The sequence below is a fragment of the Leuresthes tenuis genome, unplaced genomic scaffold (assembly GCF_036924035.1).
Source record: "Leuresthes tenuis unplaced genomic scaffold, fLeuTen1.0.hap1 SCAF_20, whole genome shotgun sequence".
Classification (NCBI taxonomy): Eukaryota; Metazoa; Chordata; class Actinopteri; order Atheriniformes; family Atherinopsidae; genus Leuresthes; species Leuresthes tenuis.
In genome coordinates, this window is record NW_027325374.1 from 31,856,518 (window position 1) to 31,870,082 (window position 13,565).

The window sequence follows — 13,565 nt, forward strand, 5'->3', positions numbered from 1 at the left end:
TTCAAAATATATATATTTAAAATATTTACTCTACTATAATGGTAAAAAAAATGAGCAAGTGACTTTTGTGAAGTTTTTGTTCAAATCTGAATGTATTTACATATTAGCTATTTCGACATTCAGTACACCAGAGTGACTAGTGGCTCACGGATGATAATGTTTTTTTTCAATCTTTGGTGCTCATATTATGTAAACACAGCACCATGCTACATTTTAGCACTGAATAAGTAAACGTATCAGCTATGTAGTCATGAAAATTAAAGAAGCTGACTTACCATATGCACCTTACCATTAAACATTTGATGTACCTTTTTTTGGTGGCATTCTACGTTATCTCAATCAGCTTACTTGTTTTCAGCTGAATCAAGATATGTTCGTGGCTATTATCCTGTCAGCCACATAGTTTTGCTTTAAATAAAGACAGAATATTTTGTACAAGTTAATCAGATCGATAATCTTCCTTCAATAAAGCTGTGGTTTACCATGAGAGTATTTCTGCCTCTGCAGTAGCTCTGCTTCAGAGACTTGTTGTACTAAAACCCCATCTCAAGAAACTCTGAACTTATCTTGTCTGTGTTTAATTGGTCACCCCTCACACCATGTTGCTCACCTATGATGATGGCTTTACAGATGAACCAGCCAGTCCTAAAACTGACCATCAGGCCTGCTATGTGCCAGCCTGCTCAGTGGTGTCCAGTTCCCTGGCCTCCAATATGGCCAGCCTCTCTTCCACCTCAGTCCCCCCCTACCTCTCCATCTGCCCCTTTGTCCGACTTCACTCTCAGGACTGCAGTGAGTCTCGCTCACGCTTTCTAATTACTTAAAGGATATACATAAGACTACATTGTCTCCAACATGTTTGGATTAGCAACACAGAAAACGCTTGTTTGGGTCATATCAGTGACAGTGTTTAGCTTGATATTGCAGATGTAAGATCTAAATATCACAAAACCCATGAGCCTCAATTACTTACTCAGTCTGTGACGCAAACCATAACTAGCATAATGTCAAAGCACCTTCATATATGCAGTTAAAAGTAGAGCAACTACTGCTGCTCAACAGGGAACTGGTTTAACATATACGTTATATTGTCTGTCAATCCCGCTTTTAACCCTTTGTCTGGGTTTTCTACATACCATTGAACATTTATATGTGAAATGCTCTTGTGCAAAATTTTCATAATTACATCTTTAGTTTAAATTAAATCAAATGTTGTTTAACCCATTAATCAATGCACTCATGTCACATTAATCCCCCATTGTTTCAACTGTCACCACATTGCACTGCAATTCTTTTCTTTTTACCATCTTCATCATTTTGCTCCTCTTCCCCACTCTAACTCGACTTTTGTCTCTTAAGGCGGTATTAAAGGGCGTCGCTCTTCTTACCTGCTGGCCATCACCACTGAGAGATCTAAGTCCTGCGATGAGGGGCTCAACACTTTTAGGGATGAAGGCCGTGTCTTCTCGTGAGTGAGGAACTTGAGAAAAATGTTTCTAAAATATATCTATGCTTTCCTAAAAATTGTACTAGTATCTTTTATGTTGTATGTACGACAAAAAAATCAATGTCAAACTTTGTTTTAAATAAGTAAGTAAGTAATAGATAAACACATATTGAACATGTTCACTATGTGGTACTTAACTTTCATTTAGACTGAAGTAAAGAGAAATAATTATTAAGTTAATCAGTAAAGACTGCATTTTAATTTTACAGCCATTATAAGTCAGTGTCTTATGTTTAGCTGTTACGGTTTGTGGAGAATGATGTCATTCATCATGGTTTGTGATGAATGCAGTGTTGAAGGAAAATGCCAACTAAGAATAAGAACAGAGAGCAACTAAGGAGTAATCTATAAACAAAAAGACAAATCAATACTAAACAAACAGATTACAATCCAAAAAACAACCAATGACTAAATAACAGACGAGAAAACACAAAAAACTAAAAATCCACAAACCCTAACATTAGGATTGTCACTTACTGTTATCACTGTTTTATGCAAAACTACTGTTTGTTTTTGTAATGTGTGTGTTCTGTTCCTCAGTAAACTACCAAAAAGGGTCAAGAGCTTTTTTACTGATGGGGTGAGTGACTATGATAAGTTGTAATTATCAGACCTGATTACATGTATTTATTTTATCTTTCCAAAACCCAAGTAGAGATTATTTAGTATAAGTTACTTGATAACACTACGCTGTGTTTCAGTCTCTGGAGAGCCTGCGAGCCCAGGAGGTGGCCTGGTCGAAGCGCCACTCCACCTCTGAGCTGGGAACTATTACCTTCAGTGATGTTCGCAAAGAAGGCTGGCTGCACTACAAACAGATCCTCACAGAAAAGGGAAAGGTACTGCATGCTGCTTCTATATTTACCAGGAACCAAATGCATAAACAATACATGCACACAAAATAAATGGGTATTTATAAAGGCTGAACTGAAACTACCAAATAAAACAGATTCAGTTTTTCTCTGCTTCCCCGATGAATGTCTCATTTTTACATTTGGTAAAACTGCACTTCTTTTTACTGTTGCTTTCATTATTCTGCCTTTTTAGTTGGGTTGCAAATTATATATTGATATACAAATGACAAATTAGGAGTTTCCACAAAGAGTTTCCTTGTGTTCACAAAGAAACACAAGGAAACCGACATATTAAGTACGGTTACGAGTGACGCCGAGTTAACGTTAACATCCAGCTCGGCCGCCCTCTCCCCATCAAGTCCCCCCGTAGCCACCCCCTCACACCAGCAATGCAAGTAACAGTTAGTATCACTTCCACCTCTTCTTAACGTCAGTAAAGATTTCTTTTACTGATGGTATTTAATCGGCTTTAATGTGGTTTACAGAAGATTACAATTGCTGTTGTTCGGTCGTTATCTTTACAGCACCACTTTATTGATGATAAGACACCACCGTCAAACTAAAATACAACAAACTTCAATGAGTGCAAAGAATAAAATAAAGACATAAAATGACATAACATATAAAACATACCTCGCTGACTGACCTTTGCTTAGAGGTCCTTATAAATACTTTTAAACACTCAAACTCTTAAGTTGGCCTTTTCTGCTCCCACTTGCTATAACCCTCATGCTTCACCAGAGGGTGCATCTTCTTTTGGGAACACCAGCAGAACAAAATCTAGCATATTAGTTCCTACCTAGAAATGTCCAAAATAAATATCCCAATTGTGGTAACTTCAGTTCAAAGAGCAAAAGTTCAAAGGCTCAAAGACTCAAAGACCTCTGACCTCTGTTGGTCAGAGGTCAAGCATTTAACTAATGCCGCGGCGGGAGAGTCCTTTCAAAATACATGCAACATATGCAACACTGACCCCGTAGTGGGTGCATGACATAAGCGTAACTTAATAATGTTCACATCACAACACCAATGACACAAAAAATATGCATAATGCAAAATAAAATACTAAATAAATAAACTGAAAATTATGGCAGCAAAAGGTAGACTAACGTTAAGGTTAGTGTCTGGCTGTTGTTTTTTTTGGCTTATTTTAACTGTCCCATCCAGTTTTCTGAAGGCCCACCCACAATCAAATTCCTGGCACTGCTGGTGTGGTTGAAAGATCTAGAAAAGTCAGATTTATTAATTAAACTGTGAAGCATCAGATTTGTTGTCCTATTAATTTGGATTATAGCAAATAACTTCACCCTATAGCCTCTGCCCAGACATTATTGGAACATTTCAGATGTACAGCTGAACCACATGGGTTAAAAGAGGAAGTGATTTCATCCCGTTCTCTGCAAGTTTTTTATGTATGAAAGTGTGCACATATATATGTAACAATTTGGCACTGGCTGCATGCTAGCAACGCACAGAACCACTTAATTCTGTGAGACATAGCTGTTGGAATTGACTTAGCTGCTGCTTCTGTATTGCACAAAGAGCTCTGGATGTTTGGGCTAATAATTTTCTGAAAACCGATTTGGGACTAGAATTCCCAGAAGGCTCTCTATGATGGAGACGTAAGTTATGCTGTTCAGAACTTAACCACTTAAAAATTGTTCAATGCCCCCCTAACTAGTAGCCAGGTTTCAGTAAGTGGTTAAGCACTATCCACTTGCAGCAAAAAGGCTACTGGTTTAAATCTGGATGTGATCATGGTTTAGGTTAGGTATGGTTTCTGTGTGGAGTTTGTATATTCTCACTGTGCCTGTTTCTCATTTCCAAGTGGAAAATTATCTATCTAAATGTAATAAACAGTACCTTCATACACCCATTGACAGCTCAGTCACCTTCTTTTTATGTGGAATGCACTTTTTTCTCTCTTATTGAGCCATTCACACTGACAAAAATGAGAGCAGAGGTGGAATGGAGGGTTCTGCCTGCCATTAATGCTCATCCCTCTCTACCACCTGAACTGTTTTTGCCAAAATATTTTTTCAAAGTCTGAGTTCACTTCTGCACCAGAAGCAAATTGTTACTTCGCTCTAGTTCTACCTACTGTGCTTAACTATTGAATAAAGCTTGGTAAACTTAGAGGCCCTTAGACTAGTGACCCATTTGAGGGTTTAATTCTATTCAAGTTGATTGGTCACATAGATAATTCAGAACAATGATGCTGTAATTGATGTTCTCTGTCTGTCTCTTTCATTGTAGAAAGTGGGTGGCAGTATGAGGCCTTGGAAGCGTGCCTTTACTGTGCTCCGTTCCCACTCGCTCTTCCTCTACAGAGACAAACGAGAGGCTGTGCTTCATGGTGCGGGTGCAGGGTACAGTCAGGATGAATATTCACCAGTCAGTATCAGGGGCTGCCTGATTGACATTGCCTACAGTGAAACCAAGCGAAAGCACACCCTGAGACTGACTACACAGGACTTCTGCGAGTATCTGCTACAGGCCGAGGACAGGGATGACATGTTGGCCTGGATCAGGATCATCAGGGAAAACAGCAAAACAGAAAACGAGGTTAGATCTAGTTATTATTGCAATGGTTATACAAAAGACTCAAACGCATTCCAAATTCATTTGTTCTTTCCATTTCTTCAAGGAGATTGGTTTCTCGAGACAAGCTCTTATCAACAAGAAGCTGAATGACTACAGAAAACACAGGTAGATGTTGGACTGCAGTAAACATAAAGCCTGTTGTGTGTGTTATCAGGGGCCTTTTAAAACTTAGAAAAGCACAGCTTATTTTAAGTTGGTCTCTCTTAGTTTCTATCCTTTGTGCAGCCTCACAGGTAACAAACCAGACTCCTCTCCCAGAGCCCATCGTATGATGCCTCCCTTCCTCCTTGCTAAAACTGACAATATCTCAGTGAAACGAGCCTCCAGATCTGGTGGGTCTAAGTATGACTCTTCTGCTTGTCATATTTTATGATTAATAGAGCAGAGTACACGCAGTATTGTTGTTTTTATTAAAAAAATCACATTAACTTAAAAGTTAACCAACCCTTTTATTCTGTTATTCGTCATAGTTTTAAATCTTTAAATCTGTGCCCTCAGATGACAAGGCACAATGGGGCATTAACATTATGAAGAAGGCCAAGAAGACAGGCAGTCCCAAAGCTTTTGGAGTGCGACTGGAGGACTGTCAGCCTGCTGTTAACCACAAAGTAAGCAAGAGATGGAAAACACGATTCACACTATCAATTTTCTGACTGGAGACTGAATAAAATGACTGACTTAATAGTTGCAGCAATGGTTTTTAGCAAGGTTTGCATTCAATATTATCTACAAAGAGAATCATTTCATGCAACCTTTCTGTGTGGCGCTTGCATGTTCTCCCCATGTATGTTCCCCATGTGTTCTTTCCGGGTACTCCGGCTTCCTCCTTTCCTTCAAACCTAACATGCATGATGTTAGGTTTGATGACTCTAAATTGTCCCTGAGAGTGAGTGTGGATGGTTGTTTGGGTGTAGAAAATGAATGGATAGGTGGAACCAAGCTTGATAATGGATTAATTATATCATTATCTTGAGACAACCTGGATTGTTTTGTTGTTTGAAAAAGGTTTCACAGTCACAGACATTCCTCAGGGAAATTATAGGTTTTCAACTTCTTTCTCGGAGCCTCCGCCATGCCAGCTGACAACCTCACCTGCTGCTAATGCAGTATATTGTCATTTTGCGGCAGTTAATGTGCCAGTATCCCTCTTTGATCTTATTGGTCAATTTAATGCCGCCTGTTATGCTGAAAAGAATAGAACGACTGGATCGGATAAGATAGAGAGAAAAGAGAGGCGCTTGCAAAACTGAACATTAGCATTACATCAGCCATAATGTATTTGTGTAATTATTTCTCTATTATTTTCGGGATCTACAGGGAACGTTTCAAAGATTTATCAGTCGATTGCGATTGTTGGCGACCATAGATGGTATTTCCTTGACTTATAGTACTAAAGTGATAATCCTTGGAGTTTTTTTTAAATTTTTTTAACCAGGATCTGTCCTTTGACTTTAGTTTCTACGACTGCCTTCTTTCACCTTTGTAATATTGTTAAAATCAGGAACATCCTGTCTCAAAATGCTGCTGCCAGAGTTCTGATGAGAACTAACAGGAGAGATCATGTTTCTCCAGTTTCAGCTTCTCTTCATTGGCTCCCTGTTAGATTCAGAATAGAATTTAAGATTCTTCTCCTCACATTTAAAGCTCTTAATGACCGAGCTCCATCATATCTTTAAAATCTCATTGTTAAATATTTTTACAACAGAGCACTTTGCTCCCAAACTGCAGGTTTACTTGTGGTTCCCAGAGTTTCTAAAAGTAGAATGGGAGGCAGAGCCTTCAGTTATCAGGCCCCTCTCTGTGGAACCAGCTGCCAGTTTAGATTCAGTAAGCAGACACCCTCTCTTTAAGATTAGGCTTAAAACTTTCCTTTTTGATAAAGCTCATAGTTAGGGATGGCTCAGGTTGCCCTGAAACATCCCATAATTATGCTGCTATAGGCCAAGAGTACTGGGAGACCTCCCATGATGCATCTCTCCTCACGCTGCTGTCTTTACTCTCCATGTACATATGACATTATTGTTGTCATTAACTTGTGTTTCTCTTTCTCAGCAGGTATCCTTGGCCTGATGTTATGGTGTTAACTGTCCCCTCTTTCCTGTCCTCTCAAATCCCAGCTGGTCGAGGCAAATGGCCGCCCTTCCTGGTTCTGGTTCTGATGGAGGTTTCTTCCTGTTAAAAGGGAGCTATTTCCTTCCAAAGTGCCCTTGTGCCCTTAGGACGGGATTGGATTAAAGAGAAGTTTTGATACAATATGCTGGTTTTCTTAGCTCAGCAACTTTTTAAAATGAGCTTTGTATGAATTGGACTAATTTGGAATTTATTGAATTGGATTATTTAGGTTATCAGTCAGTGGGGTTACATGAGCACCATCGGATCGGATTAATGGCTAAATTACAATAAGACTGAGTTATTCAGTTCATGTAGACACCTTAATCTGACAAAAAAAACGGATTGAATCGGGTTATTCGCGAATCGAATTAAGACCCCAAGATAACTCGATCCAAATGTACACTGAATTTGCATGTAGACTGCAGTGGATCGGATCAAGCTTTCTGCGCATGCTCAAGATTTTTTTCCCGCGATCGTCACCCGGAAATTGAAGGAGACGATATTACTGTTGTTGTTGCCGCCGTCGGAAAGAAATAAACAACGCGATGGAGAATGCGTCGTTGTGCATCGCGTTTGTGCCATAACCAGCTCATCACAAATTAAATGTAGAGGGACGTAGTTTCATCTTGCTCTTTGTTCGGCATCTTTCTCGAATGCCTTAGTTTTGTTGTTGGTTGTGAAGACGTCAACCGGAAGTGGCTCTATTAGCGATAGTTGAAATGGGTACAGCGCTACCTATCGTACTGGGGTATGATATGCTTTGTGCCAGTGATTCGATTCATTCATATTCATATTTTTTAGGTGCCTTCAGAGGATATTTGTTGTGATTTGGTGCTATATATATTATATATAATATATATTTTATATATATACATACATATATATAAATAACTGAATTCAATTGAATCTGTAAACGGCTGTATAACAAAGTTTGAACCTGATTGATGAGGAATTTAACAAGAATACTGTTCTTCATTAGTGAATTACTCAAAGAATTCAAGATAGCAGAAAAGCCAGAAGAGAAAAAAGTACTTTTTTTTTTTGTCCAGGATTTTGGCCTGGCTCAGTATCAGGCTACTGTATGTCATGATCTTGAGAAAACAAAATGTTAATTTCTAGAGAAAACAAAATGTACTTTTCACATGAAAATTACCTTTGTTATCTCGAGACAGCAGATTAATCTACTCTCAAGCTTGAGATAACTGCATCAAGATATATCATCAAAATACTTTACAGGCAAGGGAAAATGGACTGTACTTGTATAGCGCTTTTCTAGTCTAACTGACCACTCAAAGTGCTTCCAACACTACATGCCACATTCACACACACTCATACAGCACGTCTTAAGTCTATACATAACTACGTGCTTTCTAACCATTCATACACACATCCATACGTTCATTCAACGTGGGGTTCGGTGTCTTGCCCAAGGATGCTTCGACATGTAGCCCGGGGAAGCCAGAGTTGAACCACTGACCTTCCAATTGATGGGCGACTGCGCTTCCTCCTGAGCTATATCCAATCTTGGCTCTCTTTTTTTTTAATAAACTAGATTTGTATGCACTTGTATTCAGCCTCTTCCTAATTCTAATATGACCTGGGAAACACAAAGCATGACTAAGTTGGAATAATTCCCAGAATTCTAGTGTATTATACAGTGTCCTATCTCAAAACCCAAAGATTAAGAGGTACTGGTGATGCACCTGTAGATACAGTGTGAGGATGTTTAGAGCAAAGAAAATAGGTGTTTTGTTATTGCTGCAATTCAATAGTGAGAGCTGTCATTTTCCTCTCTGCAGTTTGTCCCACTGACAGTGGAGATGTGTTGTGGTGTTGTGGAAACGACAGGTCTGGAATACACCGGTATCTACCGAGTACCAGGGAACAATGCCATGGTGTCCAATCTGCAGGAGCATCTCGACAGGGGCATGGACATCAACACTGCTGAGGAGGTCTGGGAAGCACTGGATGGTCATGTGAACACTGCTCTGAAATGTCTGTAACTGTAATCACAGACGTTATTTTGACAGATGTTACTTTTGTAAATCTACTGTGGTTCGTCTCCACAGAGATGGCAGGATGTCAATGTAATCAGCAGCCTGCTTAAGTCATTCTTCCGAAAACTCCCTGAACCTCTGTTCACTGATGGTAAGTTCAGACAATATACTGTGAAGTGCAGCATGAACCATATCTTTATTTTGTTTTCTCTGCCAAATTGTGACTGAAAAGCAGCCCATTAGGACTACAACTTGAAGCCGCTTATTAACTAGCATTTACAAAATTGTTTCTCTGTTCTTATTAAAAATCCTTATTTTATAACTGCAGAATCATCTGACAAAGTCACAGTTTTAGTAAATTAAAGACGTGCAGTGATTTTGGTTGTACTAGCGTTACAAGCAGCAGAATGTCTTATATGATAACTCACACAGTCTACAATGTCACAACATCAGACACTGGTACATAAATTGATTCCCCTCCTGTACGTATATACTGGGGGAAAAGGAGTGTAGCCCTGATGTAGTTGAGCTGTAACTGTGAATGCAAAGGTACTGATTAGACGGCATTCTTTGTATTTTGTTAGTCACACACCTTCTTTGTCCGTAGACAAATATAATGACTTTATTGATGCCAACCGGATAGAAGATGGAGAGGATAGACTGAAGACCATGAAAAAACTTGTGAGTTCAAAATATGTCAAAATTCTTTTCCGTTTAAATTCTTATTTACATTTTGAAAGCGAGCTCTGATTTGCTTAAACCCATTTCTCGGTTCCCTCCAGATCCATGACCTCCCAGATCACTATTATCATACCCTCGAATTCCTGGTGGGCCACCTAAAGAGGGTGGCAGACCACTCAAAGAAGAACAAGGTAGCCTTACCTTTACTTTTAACTTCAGCCCCTTCACTTGATTGAAATTTATTTCTGCACAAACCCAAACTATAATCAGTGATGGAGTTTTAAAAATGATTTCTAGATGGAGCCAAGGAATCTCGCCTTGGTGTTTGGTCCCACCCTGGTGAGGACATCAGAGGACAACATGATCGACATGGTCACTCACATGCCTGACCGTTACAAAATAGTGGAAACACTTATACTACATGTAAGAATTACCACCAGTCTCTTCCTGAGACACTACAGCATTTCAACTTGCCAGAGGTGCACTATATTGCCAAAAGTATTCGTAATAAATAAGTTCAGGTGTTCCAATCAGCATGCAGACTGCTTCTACAAACATTTGTGAAAGAATGGGTCACTCTCTCTAGGCTTAGTGCTTATGTCAGCAACAACTGGTATATTAACGCAGTGACTGTTGACAGCCACTGCTCCCCAGACCTGGAGTATGTATTTGTTAAATGCAGGCCCATCTATCTCCTGAGGGAGTTTACTGTGGTCATGATAACTGCTGTCTACATTCCACCAAATGCTAATGCTAACTCAGCTTTCGGACATCTACATGGCAGCATTAGCAATCAGCAGAACATGTGTCCTGACGCTGTGCAGATTCTAACAGGGGACTTTAATCATACAGATTTAAAGACAGTGCTCCCTAAATTCCATCAGCATGTGAAGTGTGCTACTGTGCTAGTGTGTGAAGAAGCCAATACACTGGACAAGGTCTACTCCAGCATCAAGCTAGGCTACAAAGCGAGGCCACTACTTCACCTGGGCCAGTCTGATCACATGTCCCTTCACTTAATCCCTGCATATGTCCCCCTCAGGAGAAGTGCTCTTACCATCGCAAATACTTGGCCTGATGGTGCCTCTCAGCAGCTACCTCTGGGGTCTGGAGAAGTTACTGTCGACAGGACTAACTGGGACATCTTTTAACATCCAGACCTGGAGGTGTTCACAGATAGTGTTCTGTGTTAGATTATGAACTGCATAGACACTGTCACTGTGGACAAGCACATCCGGGTCTACCCCACCCAGAAGCCCTGGTTGAACCGGAAGGTCCAGCTGCTGCTGAAGGATTGGAGCATCACCTTCAGGTCTGGTGACAGGTCTCTGTACAGCACAGCCCGAGCTAACCTGAGGAGAGGTTTTAGAGAGGCCAAGTTAGACTACAAAAGGAGGATTGAAGACCACCTGGATAGCAACAACAGCAGGCAGGTGTGGCAGGGAGTCCAGCACCTCACCAACTACAGGACCAACCTTGGGGCTACTGAAGGGGACACCTCGCTGATAAATGACCTGAACCTCTTTTTTGCCCGCTTTGAGGCAGAGCAACCAAATGCAGCCACACTTCAGCTACACTTTACTCTGTGGCCCATGGAAGCCTCACCCTCACAGGAGCGTGAGGTGAGGTGCACACTGTAGGCCATAAACCCAAGGAAGGCTACTGGACCTGATGGCGTTTCCAGACGTGTGCTGAAGGACTACACAGACCAAGTGGCTGGAGTCTTCACAAGGATTTTCAACTGGTCCCAGTCCCAGTCCACTGTCCCACCCTGGCTGATGTCCTCCATCATAGTCCCCCTTCCTGTCATTAAAACTGCACAGAAGGTCGTCGACTGCCCTCTCCCCACACTGGAGGAGCTACATAGTTCCCGGTGCCTCAAGAAGGCAAAAAACATCATAAAGGACATTTCTCACACTGAACACCCACTCTTTGAACTGCTCTCATCAGGGAGATGGAACAGAATTATAAAAACAAAGACAAATAGACTAAAAAACTTTTTTTTATCCAACTGCAGTTGCTACACTTAACACAGTCAATGCATGATATTTAAATGTTTTTTACATGCTCTATATTTAAGATATTTTTTAAGATATTTTTGCAATAATGCTCATATGTATGCTTGTGTGTGTTATTTATTCATCAGTTTTTATGATTTTTTTTCTTTTCCTTTCTGAATGCACTGATTGGATGACACTTTAATTTCTTGTACACTTTACAATGACAATAAAGATGATTGATTGATTAATTGAAGAGCTCAGTGAATTCCAGTGTGGTACCATGATAGGATACCACCTGTGCAACAAGTCCAGTCGTGAAATTTCCTGGCTACTAAATATTCCACAGTCAGCTGTTAGTGGTATTATGACAAAGTGGACGCGATTGGGAACGACAGCAACTCAGCCTCAGAGTGGTAAAATGACAGAGCGGGGTCAGCAGATGCTGAGGCACATAGTGCGCAGAGGTCGCCAACTTTCTGCAGAGTCAATTGCTACAGACCTTGAAACTTGATGTGGCCCTCAGATTAGCTCAAGAACAATGCGTAGAGAGCTTCATGGAATGGGTTTCCATGGACGAGCTGCATCCAAGCCATACATCACCAAGTGCAATGCAAAGTGTTGGATGCAGTGGTGTAAAGCACGCCGCCACTGGACTCTAGAGCAGTGGAGATGCATTCTCTGGAGTGACAAATCACGCTTCTCCATCTGGCAATCTGATGGAGGAGTCTGGGTTTGGCAGTTGCCAGGAGAACGGTACTTGTCTGACTGCATTGCACCAAGTGTAGAGTTTGGTGGAGGGGGGATTATGGTGTGGGGTTGTTTTTCATGATCTAGGCTTGGACTCTTAGTTCCAGTGAAAGGAACTCTGAATCCTTCAGCATACCAAGAGATTTTGGACAATTTCATACTCCTAACTTTGTGGAAACAGTTTGGGGATGGCCCCTTCCTGTTCCAACATGACTGCGCACCAGAGCACAAAGCAAGGTCCATAAAGACATGAATGAGTCAGTTTGGGGTTGAAGAACTTGACTGGCTTGCACAGAGTCCTGACCTCAACCCGATAGAACACCTTTGGGATGAATTAGAGCAGAGACTGCCAGCCAGGCCTTTTCGTCCAACATCAGTGTCTGACCTCACAAATGCGCTTCTGAAAGAATGGTCAAAAATTTCCCATAAACACACTCCTAAACCTTGTGGAAAGCTTGCCCAGAAGAGTTGAAGCTGTTATAGTTGCAAAGGGTGGGCCAACGTCATATTAAACCCTATGGATTAAGAATGGGATGTCACTTAAATTCATATGCGTGTAAAAAACAGATGAATAAATATATTTGGCAATATAGTGTATGTACTGTCTTTACCCTACTGATTTACACTTTCTCTACTTCAACAGTATGACTGGTTCTTCAGTGATGGAGAGCTTGATAAGGACAAGAAGGTATGTTGGCCAACAACTGTGCTTCTGTTAGTTTAAAGATTCAAAACCCCTATTTTATATCTGTGTGTATGTAGACCCCAGAGGATAGACAGGATATGCAGCCCCTGCCCAACATAGACCATCTACTGTCCAGCATCGGAAGGCCTGGAATGCCAGGAGAGGCATCAGGTGAGGAGAGGAGGAGAAGGAACTGGTTGGGGTAATGGCACAATATATCACATAGAGATAAATGTTTCACCGTGAGATGATCCAACTAATCAATGTAAACCTATATCCTGTAAAAGATGCCATGGAAGGCAAACATTTGCTGTGTTTATGAAAATGCGTGGAAATAGAATGGTACGCCAACATTTTGAAGTGAACAAAGTCGAAATG

At 40.7% G+C, this 13,565-nt stretch overlaps 1 protein-coding gene across 7 annotated transcripts in view; it reads left to right on the plus strand.

Annotated features, from left to right (window-relative positions):
* LOC140278964 (rho GTPase-activating protein 23-like) overlaps positions 1–13,565 on the plus strand; it is a 101,299-nt gene that overhangs the window by 79,452 nt on the left and 8,282 nt on the right. For 6 of the 7 annotated variants that reach the window (XM_072374104.1, XM_072374101.1, XM_072374103.1 and 3 more), the window contains exons 8-22: positions 631–792; positions 1,360–1,468; positions 2,048–2,087; positions 2,209–2,346; positions 4,618–4,926; positions 5,009–5,070; positions 5,191–5,297; positions 5,464–5,573; positions 8,877–9,029; positions 9,147–9,225; positions 9,682–9,755; positions 9,857–9,946; positions 10,053–10,178; positions 13,146–13,190; positions 13,265–13,358. In XM_072374104.1, the coding sequence (XP_072230205.1) occupies positions 631–792; positions 1,360–1,468; positions 2,048–2,087; positions 2,209–2,346; positions 4,618–4,926; positions 5,009–5,070; positions 5,191–5,297; positions 5,464–5,573; positions 8,877–9,029; positions 9,147–9,225; positions 9,682–9,755; positions 9,857–9,946; positions 10,053–10,178; positions 13,146–13,190; positions 13,265–13,358 (1,698 nt within the window). The remainder of the gene's footprint in view (positions 1–630; positions 793–1,359; positions 1,469–2,047; positions 2,088–2,208; positions 2,347–4,617; positions 4,927–5,008; positions 5,071–5,190; positions 5,298–5,463; positions 5,574–8,876; positions 9,030–9,146; positions 9,226–9,681; positions 9,756–9,856; positions 9,947–10,052; positions 10,179–13,145; positions 13,191–13,264; positions 13,359–13,565) is intronic. The other variant, XM_072374105.1, reaches the window with a different exon arrangement.